Below are 24715 nucleotides of genomic sequence, written 5' to 3' on the forward strand. Positions count from 1 at the left end.
TTTCTATCCCACCCCATGAAGCGAGTTTTCAATGCACATATGAACTATTAGGCATCTGCAAACATTTAAGCACATTTTCTGCTAAAGTAGAGCCTAAATGAGTTTATCTGAGTGAAACAGGTACTTACCTATATTGATTTTCAACTGGCATGGGAGCACACATCAAATTAAACTTCCGTGTATTTTAGATGTAAACTTGATAGGATATGCAGTCCTGTTTCCACGGTGTATATTGATAACTTGGTGTCTGTCTGTGTATGTATGCGCGCACGGAGAAAAAAAATTTAGTTAACTGTTGGGTGAGTTGGTTTCCTTCTAAAAACATGAAACCTTTCCTTTCCCAGGGTCTCCCAGGTCAGCCTGGAAGCCCAGGCCCTGCTGGCAAGGAAGGTCCTGTTGTAAGTACCTTGCTTCTCATTGTTTCTGCATTGCATGTGAAACATAGACATAAACTGAGATTTTAAAAAGCAGACATCTTAGCACTGAGCTCTAACACAACTCTGTGTAAAACCAGCAAGATTTTACTACCATATTACCTAGAAGATCAGTGAGAAACTTTCCGTTCATTTCTGTGGGTCTCAGATCAGGCCTGTGTCCTGGAAGGGGAAGAAGAAATACACAGTTCTACAAAAAGGAGGAAAATGGAGGAATGCATGAGCATGCAATATATAAACAGTGTTTAAAAGTTAAATGGCATTTGCTTCCTGTCAGTACACATTTATCCTAAAACTGAACTCTAATTAAATTACCCCAGCCATTTAATAGTATGATTTCTTTTTCTAGGGTTTCCCTGGAGCAGATGGTAGGGTTGGGCCAATCGGTCCAGCTGGTAATAGAGGTGAGCCTGGCAACATTGGATTCCCTGGACCAAAAGGTCCCACTGTAAGTACAGTAGAGAAACTTTCTATTACTATGAAGGTATTTCCAGACTAATCTGTAGGTCCCCAACTCTAACAATCAAACACATCACATCTCCCTGTGACGTCCTGTACTGCTTATTGGATGTCATCCACTTACATTCAAGCATTCTGTTTTAAATTATTTTCCAGTTATCTAAAATACAATTAGGCAAATGAAGAATAATTTAGTTTAGGAATATTTGGACACTGAAGTGATTAGAATAATATATGTCTATATTATAATTTCTGCATGTCCATTTTATCATTTTTGTATATACACTTCAGTAAAAGTTCTGTAAAGTTTGGCCGCCAAGCCTAAGTCTCAGTTACAGAGTATTGTTATTTAGCACAATCCAAAGCTCACTCATTTAGTAGAAAAGCTACCAGTGATTTCTGGTCATGTCACATAGAGGCCACAGATAACAATAATCGTCTCCTGGATTTATGGGATTACTATACATACACATGCAGTCATATAGATATATATATATATATATAGTGTATTGCATAGGATACTATGCAGTGCCCTGAATTATGATCTCAAAAAATAAAGGAATGGAGTTTTGAAAAGACATTTATTTTTGAGCTATTCTTTCTAAGTGGTTCAACAAGGCAGGTGGAGCTTGTGGGTGTTTTAATTAGGGTTAAAGAAATATTACAATAAATCTTCTGGCAAGGAGAGTATCAGTCTCTGTTTAGTAGTTTAAACTGAATCTAACATGAAGTCTTGGTTAACTTTTGTATCTTTTTCTTTCAACTTCAGGGTGAACCTGGCAAACCTGGTGAAAGAGGCAATGTTGGTCTTGCTGGCCCACGGGTATGTGGATATGTTTTCTTTATCAATCTCCAGAGAGAAAAAAAGTAGATTTTCAAAACCTCTGTAATGAGATAGCATTGTCTTGTGCAAGCATGAATAGATGATGAAATAGAAAAGCACTTGGGAATGCATTCATCTAGCCTCATGTCAGTGGAGACTATTACTTAAGGGATAAATGAAAACTATCCTTGGGTATTAATTGGGTAATTAATTATGGGGTATTAACTTCCTATGAAGAGGAAAAAATAGCACCGCCTGTGAAAATTTTTGAGGACAGTGTCTGGTTTCTAATTTATCCTGTAAACTTCCTACTTCTTACTGAGAGTTGACAATAATTCTTCCATTTAGGGACCAAATAATTGAGGTGTTGTGGGAAAAATGCTATGAGCAAGGTTCCTATAATCTGTAATTCAAAAAAAATTTCCTTAAGGATAAATGTGCTGCAATAAGTAAAACAACTACAGAATTTAAAATTGTAAGCATCTTTAGTCCCTTTGACAGTGAAGCTCTCACAGTAAATGGTTAAGTTCAAAATACGCAGCCAGAGACCTTTGGTTTTGTCACAGAATCACTTTAGAGAGATTCATAACAAATCAAAACTTTGATAACAGCTTTCTACTTGAACACATTTAGGGTGCTCCTGGTCCAGAGGGAAACAACGGTGCTCAAGGTCCTCCTGGAGTCACTGTAAGTAACAGTCTCTACACAGACCCGTTACTTTTCATTAATGGGACTTCCCATTTTAAAATCCATTTTCCTGTATTTCTTCTTCCAAGTTAATCACTTGTTTTTCATTCCATCCAGGGCAACCAAGGTGGAAAAGGTGAACAAGGTCCCGCTGGCCCTCCTGGCTTCCAGGTAAGTAACGATGTGCTCTTATCTATGGTTTACAAAGCATGAAGTACTTCTGCCTTAACTTTATTTGTATTCTTGTTTCTTTACACTTAGGGTCTGCCAGGTCCCTCGGGTCCAGCCGGTGAAGCTGGTAAACCAGGCGAAAGGGTGAGTGACAGATACAGCGCTCCACAAGTAGGGGCAGGCATTGCATAAGCATTATGTTTACAATTGCACATGTGGTGAAGCAAGAGCCTGTTGGATCCATTTGCCAAAAAAAAGCAATCCATGTTATATGCAAAGTTTAATAGTCCCTTTTGTTAAAGCTAGCCACAAATGAAGAAGGTCCATTGGAATTTGCAACATACTATTTTTTCAAAGTTTTGGTATGAAACTGAGCAAAGCCAGTCCTTTGCTTTTTGGGCCTTAAGCAACAATATAATATGCTCCCTCCCCCAAAAGACAAGACAGTACATGAAAAATATTTTACTTCAAATTTCTTTTGAAATCTTCAAGGTTCAATCTAACCTGCATTACTCCAATTGTATGCTTTTGCTGCTCAATTGATTTTGGTGAATTTACAATGACATACAACTGAGGTAGCTCAGTGGTGATTCAGGCTCTAGGTTCTGCTCAGTTAGTGTGTGATGTAATCTGCAAATTGTGCATCCTGTGTGTCATAACCACCTTTCATGTTTATAGTTACATCCCTCTACGTCCCTGTAAAAGAGTTTACATTGCATGTACCTGAAAAATGAGCTTGGAATTTAATAGCTAACTCGTTCTTCAGGTGAGAAATTATTCTCTCATGTGCTTTGAGATATTGTGCAGCTATATGAAAAGGGTTTTTTCTGTGTATCTAAAAGACTGGTTTTAGTCTGAAGATTTTCAATAGGCTGCTGCAATTTGAGAAGCATTTCTATTTACTGCTAAGAAACAAAGCACAATTTAAGCTAATAAATTTGATTTAGAAAACAGCTTTACCAATACATCCACTCTCTTCTAGGGTCTTCATGGTGAATTTGGTGTCCCTGGTCCTGCTGGCCCAAGAGTGAGTAACATGTTTGAAATTTAGTACAGACTGTCTTAATAATGTATTCAATAATAGTAGTAGCTATATAGATTTCCAAGTTTCTCAAGACAAACAGCTCTTCTCAGTTATAGAATACAGTGTATTGCAGCAAACTCCCAGGAACAAGGAAGAATTTTCTCTGCTCTTTGCATGTGTCAGGGTGTATGATTATACAACACAATAGTTGCCAGTGGTAGTAAACTTCTAGATAAGCAATATGAATATTACCCAAGTAAAGATACTGTGTTAATGTACTCGTATTAATGAACTTCACAGTGAGAATGTGGATGACAATAGACTGATCCTACAGTGTTACACTGAGGCCTGGTGCATGTCAGATTTTTCAATTCCAGTGCCTGTGCACAGACCTTCTTAGCCTGACCATTTCAGTCATACTATCCCTTGCTAGCCAGCTCCTAATTCCCATGTAATGTCTTTGTGAATAAATCGTGGGCTGATTCCAGAGCCTGGAATACTTAGAAGATACTGCCTCCTACTTTCCTTTATTCCTGCACTGTGAATAAACATCTGTAAAGTGCTTTGTTTGGAGGCTTTCCTGCATGGCAAGAAAGTCCCATTTCTGCAGAGCAATGAGTAGTTTATAAAATGCTCAGTTAATTGTTTTCCAAGTCCACCTATAATGAGGTTGATATTTAAACTACTTCTGTTGCTTCCTCTTTTCTGCTGACTTCCAGACTAAATGTATTCATGACAAATGTTCCCATTCACTCTTACCAGTCATGTCAGTCAGTTTAAACAGCACTTCACCTCCCTATATTTAGTTCCCTGAGGCTGTACTAGTAACCATGTCCTCTTTAAACTTTTGTTTTGCTAATCTATCCAAATTCCCTTTATCATTGTAGTAGTTATCTGTCTCTGATCTAGCTTGCCTTAAGCATCTCATACCCAGCCAGAGTGTATTTCATTCACTATTCCCAATTAGGTCTTACTGATGCTCTGTACAACAAAACTAACAGTTCCTAAAAATACCTCACTGCTTGTGCTAGATCACATTTGCCTTTTTCACGTCTGCATCATATTGTTGGCTATTGGCTATCACTTTTCCCTTTCTGTCATTTTCACCAGATGAAACCCCTATTTACAGCAGAAACTCTAATTTTTGGTGCCTAAATAAAAGGCCTGGTACTTCGCATTCTTGAATTTTGTCCCACTTCTGCTGTGAACAGCAATCCAGCAGGTTGTTCACTTCTTCCTGTATAATATGCCAACCCTTCTTCCTGTTGACAAGAGCTTCCACCTTTGTGATATATGCATGTTTCATAAATATCTTTCTTCCTTTTCTGCATCCCTGTCATTAACGAAATGTATGTAAAAATAATGAAAAGATCTATTAATTGGGGAACATCACTACAATATAAGTTAGCCTTCTGCATCGTTGGTGCTTTTTAGCCGTGTGCTATCTCTCCTTGAGCCAGTTCTTTGACCACATTAGAGTTCTCATACAAACTCCCAAATTCTCCAGCATAACTAAAAACCTCCATTATGCCTTAGCACCACGATAATTTGAGATGTCTTTAGTAAAACTGATATTTCTATCTTTGATAGATCTATTGTGCATTTAAGCCCAGTTCCTGGCTACTTCCGTGTCTCCAGATGACCTCTGTTTCAGAATTTATCCTTAAAGCTGTTACAATGTAGAGGTCACATTAGTAGGCTTTATTCTCCAATATTCACCAGGCATTTGCAACTGTAAAAATAAATTTTTGCCGATTACTATGGCTTTAATTTCACTAGAATCCATTATCTGCCCTCAAATTGATAGCAGAAGCTCCATTTGACAATAGCATGCAAGACACTGTTACCAGAAAGAGCACAGTAGCCAAAATCCATGTTCAAAAAGTACTTGTACTTTAACTGTCAGCTGTTACCATGATGCAAGACTTCAGTACTTCACTTTGCTATATTTGTGTCAAAAGCTAGAGCCAATTCTTAGCACCAGTTTAGTTAATATCTGCATGATTCTAATATAGTTTGTAATGGTTTGTTTAGATAAAAATGCATCGCGTTGTCAGTGCTACTAGTCAGTGCTCTTAAACCTCTAAGCTACAGAACAATTCAAGGAAAAACTCAAATCAGACTGTCTCCTGCAGGGTGAACGTGGTCCTCCTGGTGAAAGTGGTGCTGTTGGTCCCGCCGGCTCCATTGGAAGCCGTGGTCCATCTGGCCCACCAGGCCCTGATGGTAACAAGGTAAGTCCTTTCCAGCTGCCATTGCCTTACTGTTGAATTCCTGATGAAGGCGATCCAAAACTTTCTTTCCTAAGAGCATAAGTGATTACTGGTAATAGGTAGTTCTATACGCTATAGCCCCTGCATCATTTCTTCAAGTGGTAAAGCTCCATCCCAGCTAGTCCACACTAATATTAAAGGTTTTTAACACTATAGATGATGGAAGGGGAACTCCAGTTTGGACTCAGTTTGAATACAGCTTGTCATCTGGGTATACTATTATTCTGTTTTGAGGTTGGGTCTAAGATTTTGGCCAAAATTCATGCTGACTTCCATTTATACCCACCTCTACTTAGACACAGGAAGTTCTTGTGTCTAGTAAGCAATATTTTCCCCAAAACATTAGCACAACAATGAGCAGTCATCTGCCAAAATAAGGTTGGCTTGATGCTAGCTGAATATGGGTCTTAGTTTTCAACACTTTCATGGGTAGTCTTTCTACAGAAGTTTGGTTTGGAACATGGGACACCCTAAAACCTCAGGAGCCCACAGAATCAGAGAGAGTGTTCATGTCTGGCATCTTGGCTAGCTGAAAAAGTAAAATAAGGACAATAGCTTAAGACAAAATACTACTACTCACACTGTTTGCAACCAAGCAGGGTGATGGGCAAAGTAGTAATGACAGAATTCTGTTCCAAATTGAGTGAATGATTGACCCTGTCTTACCTGATGTGCTGTTGCTGCTAGGGTGAGCCTGGCAATGTTGGTGCTGCTGGTGGTCCTGGTCCTGCTGGCTCTGGTGGAATCCCAGGAGAGAGAGGTGTTGCTGGTGTTCCAGGAGGCAAGGGTGAAAAGGTAAGGTGGACAACCTTCTTTGTTACTGCATGCGCAGGTTTGGGAGATGCTTAAATGTCATTAACTTAAAAAAACTGCAAGTTACCTCAATGCGACTTTTATTTACTGTGAAACTGTTCAATAAGTAGAGGTTTTGTTGGTCTAACAGACTGACAGTCTTTTCTAAGGTTGTATTTTGATCTTTTCTCAGCATTTGGAAGTGGTTTAAGTGGCAGTTAGTTCTTCACAGGATTGGTTAACAATGATCTTATCTTTACGAAAGAAATACTAAAGCTGTCTTTGAGTAGAGGCTTTATAGTAGGAATGGGCCTACTGATCACAAAGAACTGAGTCTCTGATCAAATCCTTGACTGCTCTAGGTGCAGTGACTATGGTATAAGTAAATCAGTTACAAAAATTTTGTGATTATATCAGTTTTCCATAAAATCAGAAAACATTTTAGCCAATTTAAGCCTTTATATAAAGCTATAAAGTCTGGTTGCAAGTTGTGTTGCTACCTCTGCTTTATCCATATAATTATAAAATTGTTTTTTATCTTGCTATGTACATTTCCTTTCATATTTTCTTCTGTTCATTATTTAAACTCTAAACTGAGATTTCTAGAACTGCTTTATTTTTTTTACTAAAAAAATCCATAGTCATTTAGCATAAATGCAGTTGTAAGAAAATTAAGATAATTGCTTGCAACTTTTTATAAAACATTGTGTACTGACATGCAGATTAATGCAGAAGAGTAGAATGCATTAAAAGAGGTAGAACAGAGTGCTGGTCTGATTTCTTGACACTAGTGATGGCCTGGATATAATTTTTTGTTATGTGAAACATACGGCATTTTATGTGACTACTCATATGACATCATTGTTTTTAACAGTTATTCTCCTGCTTCAGATAGAAACTATAACATGAATACTCAAAAGAATTTTTACATATGGTTATTTCTTGACCAAAATAAAAGGAATTTTGAAGGGGGGATTTACATTCATCATGTGGATCATCAACTTGGTTTTGAATTTTTAATTCCACACCAAATTCTTGCCACCTGAGGTAAACTAAGTAGATTTCCCATGAAAGAGGCAGGCTCGTAATTCTGAAAAGCCTGTCAGTCCCCTTTGTCTGCAAATTCTCGCTTTGCAAGTCAGTACATACTCAGCAATAAGAATGAAATAATAATCAAAGTCCATTCCCCAAAAAGCTAGCATGATAAACATCTTGTATGATACGCAAATGATACATGGATACTCAGTAAACAGTTCAAAACTTCTTTCATACAAACTATTGCCTTTGTTACCAATATAATGGGTTTTTTCTTCTCTGTGTATACTAGGGTGCCCCAGGTCTGAGAGGTGATACTGGTGCAACAGGAAGAGATGGTGCTCGTGTAAGTATCTTTTGATTCTACTTGAGTTTACCTTGCGACACCTCAGAATTTAAGTGACTAAAAAGGATGTTCAGGACTTATATTTTCTACTGTATTGCATTTCCACTTATACCTGCTCACTTTTGATACAAATCAATATGATTTTGTTGCCCCTTGTCCAGGGATGTTTGAATGTGGGGGGAGAGAGAAAAGTGATCACTTCTCATGCACACAAGCAGAGAAATGATGTCAGCAGAGAACCTGGTATTTCAGACAGTGGTTCAGTGTGACATTATCCTCTCTAACTTCTTGGGCTCAGCCCAGACACTTAATTTTAAAGGCAGCATGCAAAGCCAGACAAAATTATCATTAATTTGAGATTTCGGCTGCATGTCCTAGAATTCATACTTTGAAAGGAAAACGACAGAATAGATTCTTTTATAAAATCATGTGTCCTTTATATTGAAAACAGCTGGAAGAAAGTCACACACTTGTCTCTACAAGGAAACAGAAAAAACTATTAAAAGCAGTCACTCCTGCTTACATTGTGTTAGAAATGGTGTCCTGTCTCTTGACCTGTAGGGTCTCCCTGGTGCTATTGGTGCTCCTGGCCCTGCTGGTGGTGCTGGTGATCGGGTAAGTCTACTCTTTGAATGACAAGTGTTTTGATTGTTTATACAGTACCCAGGCATGAATGAGGAGGAAAGATGAGGAGTTCCATAAAAACCAATTCCATCTTTCTAGTATGCACAAACTTGCCAAGCTTTTCACATTTGGGAGGCAAGGGTTATTGGGACTGAGGAACAGTGAAGTTTGCCATAGCACCCCAAACCTTTTCCTAAAAGGGCAGGGAAGGGATACAAATCTATACGGCAGTGAGTTATACGGGGAGAAGTTTCTGATTTAGGCTTTCTCTGAATTCTTCCTAGTTGAGGCTAATCTCCACAATCCTCCTCACACTGTGAGAAGAGGTTTTGATATGGTGATGAACAACTACACATTAGCTCAGAATGATTCTTTATCCTGTCTGAATATTGTTAGAAATTATTAATACAGGGTGGGTTAAAACAGAAGCATTTTCAGTAACATCCTTTCCATTGGAGACACGGGGAGACTCACTATATGCATCTGTACCACAAGATCACCCCTGTTCTGACTGCAGTGAGGCATTCCCCCACAGTGTCATAATGTTTTCTGCCATCTGTTTTAGGGTGAAGGAGGTCCTGCTGGTCCTGCTGGTCCTGCTGGTGCCCGTGGTATTCCTGTAAGTAGCAATCCCTACAACAATTCCTGAGTCAGAAAAATGCCCTTTTCAAAGCCCATTCCAACCAGTCCTCTCTTTGTCCTCCCTTTAGGGTGAGCGCGGTGAGCCTGGTCCCGTAGGTCCTAGTGGATTTGCTGGACCTCCTGTGAGTATTGCTTGCGCTTTCCTTTTATTGATGCCACGCCATTCCTCTACTCCCTTTGCATGCTTTTCTAACTCCTCGTTCTGTGTGTTTTTCTGCCTACAGGGTGCAGCTGGTCAGCCTGGTGCTAAAGGCGAGCGTGGGCCTAAAGGACCTAAGGGTGAAAGTGGACCAACAGGTGCTATTGGCCCAATTGGTGCTTCTGGACCACCAGTAAGTGAACAGTGTCTTTGTAAAATGCATAGTTCTTAACTGTGCTATGCAAGCAATACGCTAACCTGAAGGCCTTGAATTTTTAAAAGGTAATTAAAAAAAACCAAACAAAACCTTCAAACTAAGCTGCGAGGAAAGCCACCATACTGATTTTCACACATTATATAAACTTTGTCAATCTATTTATGTGGGCTCAGATCGTAAGTCTGGAACTGAAATGAAGAGAAAAAAAAAATAATTTTCAACTTGCCCTGAAGATCAGCAAAATCAGTCTATCTTGGACCATTCAGGGGCTGATTGTGGGTAAGTTCTGAGCTGAGGATATTGATATCTTCCTCTCAAAGACAGGATGTGCTGTCGCAGTCTGATTTTCAGACCCAGTCATCCAGAAGCATATGTGCAAATTTGTCTGTGCACCCACTTACACACAGGCTTTTCATGTGCTAACACCTTTATAGTCCAAAGGTATATACTGCTTCACATGCATGCAGCCCGTTATTGGGGAACTGGTTGAAATGATGCAGAAAGTCAGGCCCTGGTATTTCAAATATTGTGAAGTGTTGAAGGGTAACATGGCTTGGGGTTCTTACTGAATGACTCTAATAGAGCAATATCAGGCCCTTGCACTACATGGCTGTATTAGTCATACAGTGCAAACAGAGGACTTGCTGTTCTTTGCCTTACTATGTCTTTCACATTTTGACTTCCAGATTTGCTTAGATGCCCATAACATTTGCAAGGCAAATTCATTTGAATCGTAAATGCCTCATGCAACTCTTCTCCGTCCTTACAATACTGATTTAAAATGCCTCTGAGAATTTACTACCCCACTATCAGGACAGGAACTGTGGTTTTGGGCCCAGTCCTCCTCCTGTTAAAGTAAAAAGCAAAATGGCCCTTAACTTCCACGAGGGTGAGACTGAGCCCTTATTCTAAATAGGGAACATTAACAGTCTTTGCTTGATTCATCTGTTTTTTTCAATCCTTTGTACATAGGGTCCCGCTGGTGCTGCTGGTCCTGCTGGCCCTCGTGGTGATGCTGGTCCTCCCGTAAGTCTTCAGGCTTTTGGCACTGACTTTGTTGCTTTTCATGAAGTCATTGTTTCCTTTAAACCAAATCTTCCTCTTCACTTTTATTTTTAGGGCATGACTGGTTTCCCTGGTGCTGCTGGAAGAGTTGGTCCTCCTGGCCCTGCTGTAAGTAGCTAATGAAGAAGTTCTAATAGGAGATAACCCAGAAGTTGCATTGGTTAGGGATAATCCTCATTTTCGTTACATTGACACAAATTCTAACTGCACTGTAATCACCTCAGATCCTTATAGGACTGGATGAGATAAGAAAAAGTCTCAACTGTTTAACGTCCCAGTGTGGGAGTTATGTGTTTAATTTGTGGATTATTTTACAATCCATTGAGCATCCCTCTGCATCTTGAGGTGCCTAACCATTTGTAAAGATCTGTGTTTATTTTGCTTTAGTTCACCATGAGTAACTGCATAGTCTTTGATTTTGAGTGAAACAAGAAGGTCATGTCCTATTTGAAAGAAGAATGTTAAGGTTATCTTGTGTCCACACTGTCTATAGTATCTGCAGTTCCAGCCCCTGCCTCAAGCAGGGCAACTTCTGCTTGTGTTTACGAATGTGAATCTCTGCTTCTTTATTTTTCAGCTAAAAAGGTGATTCCAACTTTTACCAAAAGGCACTCTTTTCCTTAGATATCCTACACTTAAATTATTGTAAATCTCAGTATCCAAAGCAAGTAATCCTGTTGAATTGGAAGAGGTTTTTTGTCATAGATTTTATAGTTGCAATTAATGTCTCCAGAGGCAAATCAATATTTTCCTCGCCAAATTTTGCCACTTTCACCTGCACTGAGTAAAAAAAAAAAAATCTCAGTTCAGTAATTCTACTGATTCCAGCTATCTGCTGCTAACAACAGCAATAGAAGTTGCAAAGCACAATTTTTGTACATGGACATAAAATGAAATTTATCTCTGTTCTCCTGTTAATGGGTCTATATTGTAATGGTATCCTATTCATACTCAATCCTAGGGTATCAGTGGTCCCCCTGGTCCTCCTGGCCCAGCTGGCAAAGATGGTGCTAGAGGTCTACGTGGAGATGTTGGTCCAGTTGGCCGTACTGGTGAACAAGGTATTGCTGGCCCACCTGGTTTTGCTGGTGAGAAAGGTCCATCTGGAGAGGCTGGTGCTGCTGTAAGTTACTGAGTATTGCATCTCCTTAAAAATGTTTCTCTTCATGTAAATGTTATGGCTTCTAAGATACTTTTGGTATTTGTGAAGGGCTTTTCTCTTTTATTCACAAATTTAGCAAAGCTTGCAGGTAGAAGCTCCGCTGAGACTCAAGAAATTGTTATAGACATGTTTGACAAACATGCCATAAAAAGTGAACCTGATCTCTGGATCAGGTTTTTCTCTCTTTTTTTTTTCTTGTGATGAGTTGCATCTTTCTCTGCAAGTAGCTCAAATGAAAGCAACAAGGCTAACTACAGAAAAAATTGCTACTTAGTCTGAGAAAGGAAAGCAGAGTCTCCTGCTCTGAAATTGAGCACCATGGATGGAAAAGAGGAACATGTGAACACCCATTTAGAACAATCTCAATTCGTTTCTGCATCAGAAACTCTAATTTGTGGGGATCACAAGGTTAAAGTTGTCTGGCCTCAGGTTGTCTTAGAATTATGCAAATATATTAATTAATTTTGAGTGCCTTTAAGCTTGCACATCCAGAATTATTCGCTTTTCTAAAGTCAGACACATTTCTGTCTTACAGAAGTATGCATTTGTATGAATTAGCACTCTAGTGTTTCTCAATAAAAAAATTATACAAATTTCTTCCGTGATCTGCAGAAGTTGAAGCTAAGAATGAAATCTTCAGTGTCATTGTCAGACATGTATGTTAAAATTTTGTACATGACAATTGAAAATTTGCCCTTTAATGCCCAGTAAAAAGCAATACATTTTCTAATTTTGATGTTCTAATTTAATTTCAATAATGAAAAGCAATTGAACTAGTAGGCCTGACTAAATTAAGATAATAATTTAGGGTAATCTGTCAGGTTGATTACTTACGTCAAGTTTAGCGCTACATATGCTCAAATTTCAAGGAAACGGAAAAGTCACTTAACTAAACAAACTTTACCTTTCAAATGGTCAGCAGAGACCTCTACGGGTTGTTTGGAGATATCAGATACCACCTAGATATCTTCTAAGGCTGTTTCATGGTCAGTCTCTTTGCTATGGAATCCTCTCACATAGTCATCTTCTCTTACTGAATGCTCCAGTTTTCATGCATCACCCACTGTTACTGAATGGGAAAAGAAAAAGCATGTGTATAATGTTCAGAAACAGCATTTTCACTGGAAATCAATTGTGAGGGGAGTATAACCGACATTGCATTCTTACAGACCTTTAGCTTTGGAGTTTAAAGTCTTATGGCTTGGTTGCAACTTCTTCCATGCAGGAACTACCACTGACACACATTGAGATCCTTGGAAAGCAGTTGGTACTATTATAGAGCAAAACAAATGAGAAATGTGGAGGGCCATAAAATTGATTTTTCTCTGTTAATGTAAATAATATTCTCTTCATGTCATAGGGTCCTCCTGGTAGCCCAGGTCCTCAGGGTATTCTTGGTGCTCCTGGTATCCTTGGTCTGCCTGGCTCTCGGGGAGAACGTGGTCTTCCAGGCATCTCTGGGGCAACAGTGAGTATATTAACTGCTTTAAACAGATACGTGTAAAGAAAAATGTTGAGGTCTCCTCTTATGGGAAGCCAGGGAGATCTAGATTCTGCTGCTGCTGCAAACAGAGGGTATGAACCTAACAGACTTAGAGCAGTAAGGAAATTATTTCTTGCTGTAGACAAACAAGACTCTGTCTGCAGGTGAGTGTATTTTTGAATGGCATCAGAGGTTTCTGATAGAAGAGGTAGAAACTTTAGAATTAAGATAATATTTCGTATAGTTAGATATGTTTCTTGTGTCCTGGTTCTTTTTCACTTCCAGAATCAATTGCAGAGAAATCTTTCTCTTAGACATAGGCCAAAAGTTCTGTAAGACTGGTCTGTGTTGTATTATAATGCCACATTTTGTTACCACTGTTGTGTATTAGGGTGAACCTGGCCCCCTGGGTGTTTCTGGTCCTCCTGGTGCTCGTGGTCCATCTGGTCCTGTGGGTTCTCCTGGTCCAAATGGTGCTCCTGGTGAAGCTGGTCGTGATGTAAGTTATGTCTTATTTCCTCTTCAGGATTGCCTTTCTTTTATTCTGAGCTAAAAACAAATACACAGAAAAAATGGATGCAACTGGAGGTAGTTCTGCTAGCAGACTTATACCTTCTGGTGTCTTCAGGGAAAATTATAGCAGGATTCTAATAGACATGGATTGCCCTCCCCATCCCCAGCTAGGTGGCAGATTCTTCACAGCACAAGTTGTGTCTGAAATACCTCCTAGAGTCACTATCAGAATCTTTTGACTTTTTACTTAATTGCCAAGAAAGATGGAGTGGAGAAAAAATTACTTCATTGTTGGAACTGGGAAAAATAGTACATCCCAGGGGATGAGGTTTTTGGCTATAGAGAAGAGTATATCAGGAAAGCTTGTTATCAGCAAATTTTCTTAAACATCATGTTAGATGCAATATGCATATCTTTCAGGGAAGTATAAAAATTGCAGTCACTTTTACTTGAGGGATCTAGTGAATCATGGTATTAAAGAAAAAGCATTTTTTAACTTAAGGCCCACTCAAAATGCATATGAATCACATTACACAAAATGTTGGAATTCAGTTATTGGACTTGTGATCACTGTTTTGGAGTCCTAACAAAACAGATACACTGTAACGTTGTGACTGCATAATGTTTCCCAATGTCCATTCCCTTGCCACAAAATGTAAAGTATGTTTCCAGGCTAAAAACATGACAGAACGAACTCTGGCCTGTGTGGCAGGTACTGCTGAACTGCAGAGATCAGTGCAGGTTAAAACACAGCAAAGGACCTGAGTCCTGTGCAGAAGGGGGAATGTGGGAACACTGGAATGGAACAAATTGCTCCCTCTAATGCCTGGCTCATGGGTGACTACTTGGAGGATAGGGCCCTGCTCCCAGCTCTTCACGGAGCAGCAAATAAACTTACCCATCCAATTTAACCATCCAAGTTAGTAGTTCACCTTGGAGGGTATCCATACAATGGCTATACATGACTTACTAACACATTAACATGTTGTCTTGTCTCCTGTTAGGATAACTTTATAAAGCTTTCTCTGAGCCTTACCAGGGAAGCTTATTTGATAACCTGAAGCACTGTTAATACAGGTCTCCTGCAAGTCCTGAGACTTACAGGATTTCAAAGAGATCACAGAATGGTAATTAAAAAGAAATAAAATGTCTGTTCTGTCGGAATTTTCTGAAGGAAAAGGTTTTCTAGTGTACTTGGTGAAACAGTTGAAGTGAAATTAACATTCACAAATGAAGCCATTTAAGCTTGTAAAGTACCACAACAAAGTAATTTAGCTGTGACAACTGTTTAAGTCCTTTTCTCGCCACTGACATTTTTCATCTAAAAAGTAGGTCTCAGTTTCACATGAGTGCAAGCTAGATGAAGACCACTATTGTCTTGAGCTTTTCATTTAGAGAAATACAGCAAAACCCAGTAATTTTCTTCTAGGCTGAACTCGTAAAACCTAAAATATTTTATGATCATCTTATTTTTCTGAGAACATAAATATATTTAAGGGATTTGAGAGTTGCATCTATAAGGAAGAGTTTGTTATCTTCAGGATTTATGCTATTCCATCTCAATGTCTTACTCTCATTGGGAGCAATTAGACTGACTCCCAGTTCTGTGTGAGACGAAGGTTGATGGAATTTAATATTTTTTTCATGGTATTTTAACAGGGCAATCCTGGAAACGATGGTCCTCCAGGCCGTGATGGTGCTCCTGGTTTCAAGGTAACTTGTTTTTTTCTTTTATTTCATAATCATGGAAGAAATATTCTCATATATGTAAGTCAGTAGTAACTCACTGTCTTTCCTTTTGCAATCCTTTGTTCCCAGGGTGAGCGTGGTGGTCCTGGTAACCCTGGTCCCAGTGGTGCTGTGGGTGCCCCTGGTCCTCATGGCCAAGTTGGTCCTTCTGGAAAGCCTGGAAACCGTGGTGACCCTGTAAGTTGATGAGACCTTAATCTTTTGATTGACACAGGACTAACATTTGTCCATCATACATATACATTATACACCAAATCTCTCCAGTACATGGATAATTACTTCGTTTTCTGCAGAGATGTGTTGAGCATGGAAGCTTTATTAGGCATAATATACAGCAGTGATGTGCATTTTCTATTCCTATTTCAGGGTCCTGTTGGTGCTGTCGGTCCTGCTGGTGCTTTTGGTCCAAGAGGTCTTGCTGTAAGTCTGATCTCTAAATACATTACCACATTGATGCAAGAAGAGAAAACATGTTTTATTAATAAGGACTCGTGACTCTGCTCAAGATATGGGCCCAAAAAGTAGTACTTAAAGAGCTGTAAATACAGACCTAGAATCTCAATCAGTACTCACTCTTATGGGACCGATCCTGAAGCTTTTGGGATTGACACTCTTCCCGGGTGTGTTAACAGAATGTGTGTATATATATATATATATATCTATATCAGGGGCAACCTATGGCATAGTGTAGAATGTTCATGCTTAATTCTTGCTTTGACAGTAGTATATACTTGAAGCCTTCTATTTTATTCCTCTGACACTTATATCCCTTCCTAGGGCCCACAAGGTCCACGTGGTGAGAAAGGTGAACCTGGTGATAAGGGGCATAGAGGTCTGCCTGGCTTGAAGGGACACAATGGATTGCAGGGTCTTCCTGGTCTTGCTGTAAGTAAATGACTTTCAGGATTTTTCATATAAAGAGCAAAAAAGGGAAATAAGGTCACCCTGGTGTGGAATTACATATGCACAACCCAGCAAGTTGATACCACTTACTCCACCCTGCATCATCTTTCAAAGGCCATAAGATTCTCTTTAACACTCAAAGCTCTTCACATGAAATGGCAAATTTTGCTATTGCCATTGATAGTTGGCTTTAGAACTGTGAGTACCATTAGCTGCCCTGAAACTCGACTACACTTGTCTAGCACAGAGTTCAAAAAGCTCAGCTTTTGTTTTAATATTATTTCTTATTTTGGCCATGAACTGTAAAGCCTTTGTATCATAGAGAATCAGAAGTAATTTGTAGATTTTTTTTTTTTCCTTTAAATTCTGGTATCCCCTTTAGGACTTCTGACTTTTATTTTAAAGCCTTCTCTGAAAATATGAAGAAACAATACAGAGACTTTCATAGGTCATCCCCTTAAACACTTCTTTCCGCTGTCTCTCCTCCCTCCCTAAAACAGGCATTTTATACCCCAGCTCCACTAATAAATGCCATTAGCGCTAGACTCCTATTCTCTGAGCCCAAATACACATGCTGACTATAGCTCCCCCTTAATCATGCAAATACAGATGTGTGCCACTGCATGTTTTTAATGACTATGCATGTATCTTTCCCAATAGGGCCAACATGGTGATCAAGGTCCTCCTGGTAACAATGGCCCTGCTGGCCCAAGGGTATGTGAATTTAAGCGCATATTCAAATAACTCTCCCATTCCTTCTGTGCAATTTATACGTGTGTTTTCATTTATATGAATCTCTATTTGTAGTGTTTCCTACTGTCATTAAACTGAGTTTCCTTTTAGGGTCCACCTGGTCCTTCTGGTCCTCCTGGTAAAGATGGTCGCAATGGTCTCCCTGGACCTATTGGCCCTGCTGGTGTGCGTGGCTCTCATGGTAGCCAAGGACCTGCTGTGAGTATAACTTATTTTTTGTTCATTTAACACATTTATGTCAGAATTACAAGAAAAGCACTTCAAAAGCCTAGCAATTTAGGAAAAGATGTGGGTTTATTTATTAAAAAAAGAAACTACTTCTAAATGTCTGTTGTTACTTAACATTAAACACTTCCCTAATCGCCCTAAACCTGACGTCCTTGTTCGTGCCTTATGGCCAGACAGAAAAGACACAAAGAAAATGCATCTTCTACTGCTTGAGCCCATAGTAGTCACCACAGGGCAAGTCCACATGTGCTGCCTCAGATTAGAGCTAAGGGTGCTAGGAGTTAACTAGGACTATGCATGTGTGGAAGCATTTAATTGAGAGAACCATATGTCTAATAGAATGCTTCTTGTCTTTTGCTTTTGAAAAACTTTAGGGTCCTCCTGGTCCTCCTGGTCCCCCCGGTCCCCCTGGCCCCAATGGTGGTGGATATGAAGTCGGCTACGATGCAGAATACTACCGGGCTGATCAGCCTTCTCTCAGACCCAAGGATTATGAAGTTGATGCCACTCTGAAGACATTGAACAACCAAATTGAGACCCTGCTGACCCCAGAAGGCTCCAGAAAGAACCCAGCTCGCACCTGCCGTGACCTAAGACTTAGCCACCCAGAATGGAGCAGTGGTATGTTAGTGCCAGATACTCACCCCTTCTGGCTTAGGGAGTACTTTCAGCTTATTAGCTGTCTTTGATGAATGGTATCCTTGGCCACCCAGTGAAAATACTAAATGATCAGTGAAGAAGTTCTCTCTGCCTCCACTGAAAATAGATACAAGGACATTCTGAAAAGCTCTTTATAGCATGATTATTGCAATAATTTTTCAAAATAAGATGAAAATATTTAACCCTATCTTTCAAATACAGTTTCTTATACATTAACAATCTAATATATATATTTATCCCAGTAATCAACTTAATATTGTACCTAGTTGTGATATTTATGACCTCTCTCTGAGTTTCTATATCAAACAAATGAATATAAACTGAATGCAAATGTTAGGCTGAGAGAACTATTGTTCACATTTCTTTCTTCAATGTCAGGCTTCTACTGGATTGATCCTAACCAAGGCTGCTCTGCAGATGCCATTAGAGCATACTGTGACTTTGCCACTGGTGAGACTTGCATCCATGCCAACCCTGACCATATTCCCACTAAGAACTGGTACATCAACAAGAATCCCAAGGACAAGAAGCACGTATGGTTTGGTGAAACTATCAATGGTGGCAGCCAGGTAAGTGATGTATGGGAGGATGTTTCCTACACTGCTGTCTGAAGAATTCCCAATTCACTGACTCTCAGCAAGCAAACACATAAATTAAACTCTCTTAGAGGGTTACTATGAAAAAGGGAACTATCTTTTATCTCAAGGGAACAGAGCTTCAGTTCTGGTTTGGATCACAATTTGGTAAAAGGATTTCTCAGTATTATTCCAATTTTTCTTGGTGTCTGCAAATGATCAATTCAGATTGACTAATGGCTATTGCTAAGGGACACCTGAACTGAAATATGGTACATTAGAATAAAGACAGTCCAGAAACTGTCTGAAAAAGTACAAAAACCATCTTTGCTTATTCTTTTAATTGAGAATTTTTACATATGACACTGTTCCTGGAAAGATACTTGTATTACACATCACAGATTCTGAGTGTATGCCACTGTAACATTCAGAATTGCCAGTGTAAGTGAAAACAATATGTCTACTTGCATGTTAGACACTGTATGAGCCGATTGCAAATGTATCGCTTTTGTACAGCTAAGGAGATCTAATTACATAAATCTTAAATGAAATTACAATGAAATCACAGTGCCCAAGATCTTTAATATAAAGAACATTAGACTGTTCTGACCCAGTGTGATCAATCTTGGGTCCCGTTTGTTACAGTGGCTAAAAGTAGATGCTGTAAAATAATATAAGAACGAAGTAAACATTTGTAATATCCACAGAAACTATTAGACTCAAAAAAAACCCCTCAGGGTTTTCTTGAGACAGGTATTTCTGTGTATCTATGGAAACAATAGATTTCTCTTCCGTGAACTCGTCTGATCTTGTCTTTGAATCCACATAAACCATTAATACTATCTTGGAACAGAGTTCTACAATTTAACTACATCCTCCCATGTCTGGTTTCAACTCACCACCTACTAGTTTTATTTGATGCTCTTTGGCTCTGGAGTTGCAACAGACAAGTGATTGCAGACTTATGGGATTTTTTTTTTTAATGTTTCTAGAGTAAATATCACATACTTCCATTGCAAACATCCACCTTTCCCCAGCAGTACAAATGACTGTGTTTCTTTCTGTTTTTCAGTTTGAATACAATGATGAAGGAGTGACCTCAAAGGATATGGCCACCCAACTTGCCTTCATGCGTCTGCTGGCCAACCATGCCTCCCAGAACATCACCTACCACTGCAAGAACAGCATTGCCTACATGGATGAGGAAACTGGCAACCTTAAAAAGGCTGTTATACTGCAGGGATCCAATGATGTTGAACTACGAGCTGAAGGCAACAGCAGATTCACATTCAGCGTTCTTGTGGATGGCTGCTCCGTAAGTAATGCAGGAACCGTGGGCACCATGATTGCCCATGCTTAAGCATGTGATTAGGGACAGAGTTGTGCTTTGATTCAGAATTGGATTATCAGTCAGACCAGCAGAATTTTACCCAGTGAAGATAAATAGCCTACAAAACCAACTATGCAAGATAATTAACAGGTGGGAAGGACTGGGGTACAAACAAATCCTACCTTGTACTGTGCAGTGTGGCAAGAAAGAAAATGCTTTTCAAAGGGACCAGACCCAAATTCTGTGTAAGCTGAAGACTGATGAGAAAATAGTGCACAAGCTGTAGGAGGAGCAGGATCTTTAAGTCCTGAAAATCTCAGGCAGGGTTCTCTAAGGATTTAACATCAGTGTGAATAATATGGTAGTTTATGTAGAGCATCACGCATATGACTTCAGAAGGTTAAAGTAAATATTTTCTCTGTATCAGAGATCTAAATAGTTGGATATGGGTATCTGATTTGCAAACAATGGCAGCAAAATTAATATGAACTTCTTCCAGAAAGTATCCATTCAGGTGAAACAATTCTCAATACTATGAACAATGCAATAACAATTGTAATGAATCTTCTCTTGCAGAGAAAGAACAATGAATGGGGCAAAACGATCATTGAATACAGAACAAATAAGCCATCTCGCTTGCCCATCCTTGACATTGCACCTTTGGATATTGGCGGCGCTGACCAAGAATTCGGTTTGGACATTGGCCCAGTCTGTTTCAAATGAACGAACTAAAATTAACTTAAAGCCTCTCCCAAATTATTCTCTTGTCATTTCTTTTTATAATGAAAGCTGACTCCTTCCATTTCTTCTGTTCATCTACTTGCTTAAACTCTGGGCGAAAGAGAAGGAGAAGAATTGATTGGAGCATTGTGCAATGAAATTTAATTCAGCCCCAAAAGGACTTGGAAGTCTTTCAAGATTTAACACCTTGCTTTGGGAAATGTCAACCTTTGTAAAGAAAAAAAACCAAAATAAAAAATCATGAAAGTTTGCACCACTTGTGGCCTTTGAATATCTTCCACAGAGGAAGTTTAAAACCACAACTTCCAAAGGTTTAAACTACCTCATACACTAAATCAAGTGTGATCCACATCTTTTGTAGGTACTTCTCTATATGATCTGAGGTACTTTCAGTTCCACTCAAAATACAGTGGTGCTAATTGCATTATTACAGAGTATCTTTCCAATACTTGAACTTTGATGGTGCTAGTAGCATTTAAAGTATCACTTCTCTGTTTCTTTGAAGTCTGTCTCAAAACTTAGAATGTCCTGTCTCACCCGCAGCTTAAGCATGTGGATCATTTTTCCTCATCTTTGTCCTCTTCCTCCAAATTCAGGTGCTCCTGCTTTCAAATCTCATTTCCATCTTCTACAATGGGTAAAAAAAAAATTCATCATTTCTCAAAAAAAGAAAGAAAATGTATTTTGTATATGTGAGATGTTTAAATAAATTGTGAAAAAATGAAATAAAGCATGTCCAGTGTTCCAAAAGAAACTATTTAATGAGTTAAGTTAATTGCTTAGATGCAGTGGCAGATATTCATACCCAGAATTTACAATACATTTGCATTACTGCAAATAAGATACTGCATATCTTAGCCCGTTGCTGTAAAACATTTGCTTAGAACATTCAAAGACTGCCTACAACTGTCTACTTGACTCTTCATTTCAATACCTTTTGAAAAGTCCACAAGAAATTCAGTAACTCTGTGCCTCATAGTATGAGAAGTTAAGAAACAGAAATAATTCATTCCTTTTTTCCAAATGCTAAGCAGGACTAATGGCTGAAAGAAGGATCATCTTCTCACTTAAAGGTAGAAGGAAAACGAAGCTTCTGTCTCACGCTTGAAAACAGAAAGCTCCTTGATGTTGAGAAAGCTGTGCTGGCTGATGCTGTGCTGTAATCAGCAGAACCGTGCTTGCGCGCTTTTGAAATGATGTACAAAAGTCCACGCAAGGAATCTCTAAATTTAATTGTCTTGTCAGGGTGATCAGGGTTTGTTAGGGCCTTACAGCTTATTCAGTTCTGTGTGAGACACAGAACTATCTGCTCTTGATAACCTAATTTACTATCACAAAAAACACCACGAGAAGCAAAGACTGTTCCTATCAGAGGCTGTTTAAGAGACCGCTACCATACAGTGCTTTTCTGAAAACCCTAAATGAACTGCAATTCCAACAGCTGTGGTTTTGGAACTGGGAAGGCGCTTGGGAGGACACACAAAGGACCGTGAAGACAACAGCAAAAGCAGGTAAGGAGAAAAGCTGAGACAGGTTTAGTCAGCAGGAAGTCAGCAGCTCCCTGAAGGGAAGCATGAAGTAAAAGGTCCCTGTAACCTGAAGAAAGCACCACTCCAAAGGTTAGCAGCTGAGAGTCTGAAGGCAGCTCCAAATAGTGCAAGGAGGAATAAGTACTAAAAACTGTTTCTTTCCTTGCTTGCAATGAATTGATTAAGGAAAAAAGGTCAAATATCAAAACATGGCCCTAAGTGCAGCTGTTATGTGCCCACAGCTGTGTGCTGAATTAGTAAAAGGGGAATTGCCGTGATAAAATATAGCCCATCTTTTCTTAAGTGAGTTAAACATACTGCAGGTAAATACCTGAAAATTTATTCATTAGACCATGATGATTCTTCAAGTGTTAATATTTCAAAATACAATTTTTGTTGTTGTAAAAAGAAAATAATTAAATGCTTTAAAATGGTAAGAGTTTATTTTCTCATGTAGGTTATCTACAAGCCAGGACGTTTCTACAAGGACCGAAAAGATGAAATTACATCCCTCAGTCTATGTAACCCACTAGGATGTATGCAAAGGTTATTGCTAGGACTGGGAGGTGGACTATTGCACCCGGGCAGGGGCAAAAAAACCAGAGTTAAAGTAACACTTGAGGTTTAGAAAAGAAACTACAAAGGGCAAATGCTGTCTCTTTTGTCATCTTCTGATTTTTCCTTTGCTCTCTGTGATCTGTTCCACAGCACATCCTGCTAGGCAAAGAACAATTTCTTTCTACCAGCCCATTGGTAACATCCAAATTCTGTTTTCACACCTTTGTCACAAAAGTGGACTTATTTGGAAATTAAACCAGAAGAAATACATAGCACCTATCTCACCACTTCTAGCCTCATTTGCACTGAGAATATACTCAGTTTGGCCTGCAGGTTTTGAGCTCATCAGAACTTGCTGCACAATCAAGTATTTTGTTTACGCTGTGTACAATATTGAAGAAACTGTCTTTCCTCTCAAGGATCATAGCTGAAAATAAGTGAGATGAACAGCAGACAGGGCAGGGAGCTGTCATAGTGACTAATTTCAGGAATATAAAATGCTCAATAAACTTCTGCTAAAGTGAGCTTAATCACCTTTGGGAGTGGTCTGCCTCCCTGCAAGGATTATCTCTGGAGAATTTAATCATCAGCAGGTATGCATGAGTAGTAATGCAACTAGACCAGTAGCATAAATTAGCTAAAACAATAGGGTTAAAATAGATTAAAGTTTGCATTGGAACAAGAAAGAAACCTGGAAGGAAAGAAAACCAGCTGGAGTAACTAAGCGAAAGATAAAGTTTGCAGCAAGCCCTGGCTGTACTGCATAGGAAGAGAATTGCTGGAGAAGCTGCATGGAGCTGGGTAGAGAGACTAAGGACCCACTGACATGCACAGTGCTCAGCTGTGTAAATGAAAGTATTGCACCATTCAGACTATTTTCTTCCCTGGAATCTGTGGGACATCAATAAATGTGTCCTGTCTACCTCTCTGCCAGGTCTTATGCCATCTCCCTGGGAGATGAACAGAGACTAAAAGGTTCCTGTCAGTAGGTGCTTCAAATTGCTGCAGCTGGAGCCTCTGGTGCAAATATTTCTTCCTGTAAAGGAAGAAATCTTACTAAAAAGTCTTCAGAAGTGTTTAAAGTGCCTCTGCATGTATGGACTTGCTACATGGTGTTCTTGACACCTGAATTTTACTAGTTGTAATAGGCAACAGCTCTTGGGTCTGGTTTGCACTTTTATAAGCACATATTTCCATAAGCACAATTCCCTCTGTCAGCCTGTGATCCCAGTATGTAGGGGAATCATTTGGATAAACAGGAATCAAACAAAACAGCAGTTGCCAGGGGGTGATAAATTCGGTCTCCCCTTTCCCTGCTCCACTCGATCATAACTTGCTCTCCTGGGCCCAGTGTCAACCCAATAGATACTGCTTCCCATTTCAGCAGTCTCAGCTGGCAGCACACTGGGATCTCTGTAGCATGCGCTTTTGCATGAACATGGCACAAGTAGGTAAAAATTAGAGGTGACGAGAACACTGTAAATTCAACCAATGCAGAGCAAAAAGAAACTCAAAACCTGGAAAGCTGTTGTAGAAGGGACAGTTGTAACTGTGCAGGCTGCTTCCCTGGGAAGAGAATAATGAGCCACTGACAATTATCTTAATGATCTGTGTTTATCAGTTTAAAATATGAATACTGTGCTAAAGACCATGGATAGACAAATTTCCTTTAACACAAGTAAGTGACAAAACAACATTAAAAGATTAACAGATCTACACTTCAACCACACAGGTTTAAGTTGCATCTTTTTTGACGTGACTTTTGATTAGTCTTGCTGTAGTGCTTAGTGGTTTCAGACA

The 24715-nt window shown here is 39.3% G+C and overlaps 1 protein-coding gene across 2 annotated transcripts in view; it reads left to right on the forward strand.

The window, feature by feature from the left end:
• Positions 1-21081, forward strand: part of COL1A2 (collagen type I alpha 2 chain) — a 41872-nt gene extending 20791 nt beyond the window's left edge. For both annotated transcript variants that reach the window (XM_074835876.1, XM_074835885.1), the window contains 29 exons: positions 345-398; positions 784-882; positions 1663-1716; positions 2350-2403; positions 2521-2574; positions 2665-2718; positions 3557-3601; positions 5734-5832; positions 6559-6666; positions 7991-8044; positions 8606-8659; positions 9234-9287; positions 9379-9432; positions 9535-9642; positions 10639-10692; positions 10786-10839; positions 11693-11854; positions 13254-13361; positions 13768-13875; positions 15549-15602; positions 15708-15815; positions 16005-16058; positions 16416-16523; positions 17202-17255; positions 17385-17492; positions 17897-18143; positions 18561-18751; positions 19830-20072; positions 20664-21081. In XM_074835876.1, the coding sequence (XP_074691977.1) occupies positions 345-398; positions 784-882; positions 1663-1716; positions 2350-2403; positions 2521-2574; positions 2665-2718; positions 3557-3601; positions 5734-5832; positions 6559-6666; positions 7991-8044; positions 8606-8659; positions 9234-9287; positions 9379-9432; positions 9535-9642; positions 10639-10692; positions 10786-10839; positions 11693-11854; positions 13254-13361; positions 13768-13875; positions 15549-15602; positions 15708-15815; positions 16005-16058; positions 16416-16523; positions 17202-17255; positions 17385-17492; positions 17897-18143; positions 18561-18751; positions 19830-20072; positions 20664-20810 (2745 nt within the window). In that variant the 3' untranslated portion in view covers positions 20811-21081. The remainder of the gene's footprint in view (positions 1-344; positions 399-783; positions 883-1662; positions 1717-2349; positions 2404-2520; positions 2575-2664; positions 2719-3556; positions 3602-5733; positions 5833-6558; positions 6667-7990; positions 8045-8605; positions 8660-9233; positions 9288-9378; positions 9433-9534; positions 9643-10638; positions 10693-10785; positions 10840-11692; positions 11855-13253; positions 13362-13767; positions 13876-15548; positions 15603-15707; positions 15816-16004; positions 16059-16415; positions 16524-17201; positions 17256-17384; positions 17493-17896; positions 18144-18560; positions 18752-19829; positions 20073-20663) is intronic.
• Positions 21082-24715: the final 3634 nt, after the last annotated feature.

Source organism: Strix aluco, chromosome 1 (assembly GCF_031877795.1).
Source record: "Strix aluco isolate bStrAlu1 chromosome 1, bStrAlu1.hap1, whole genome shotgun sequence".
NCBI lineage: Eukaryota > Metazoa > Chordata > Aves > Strigiformes > Strigidae > Strix > Strix aluco.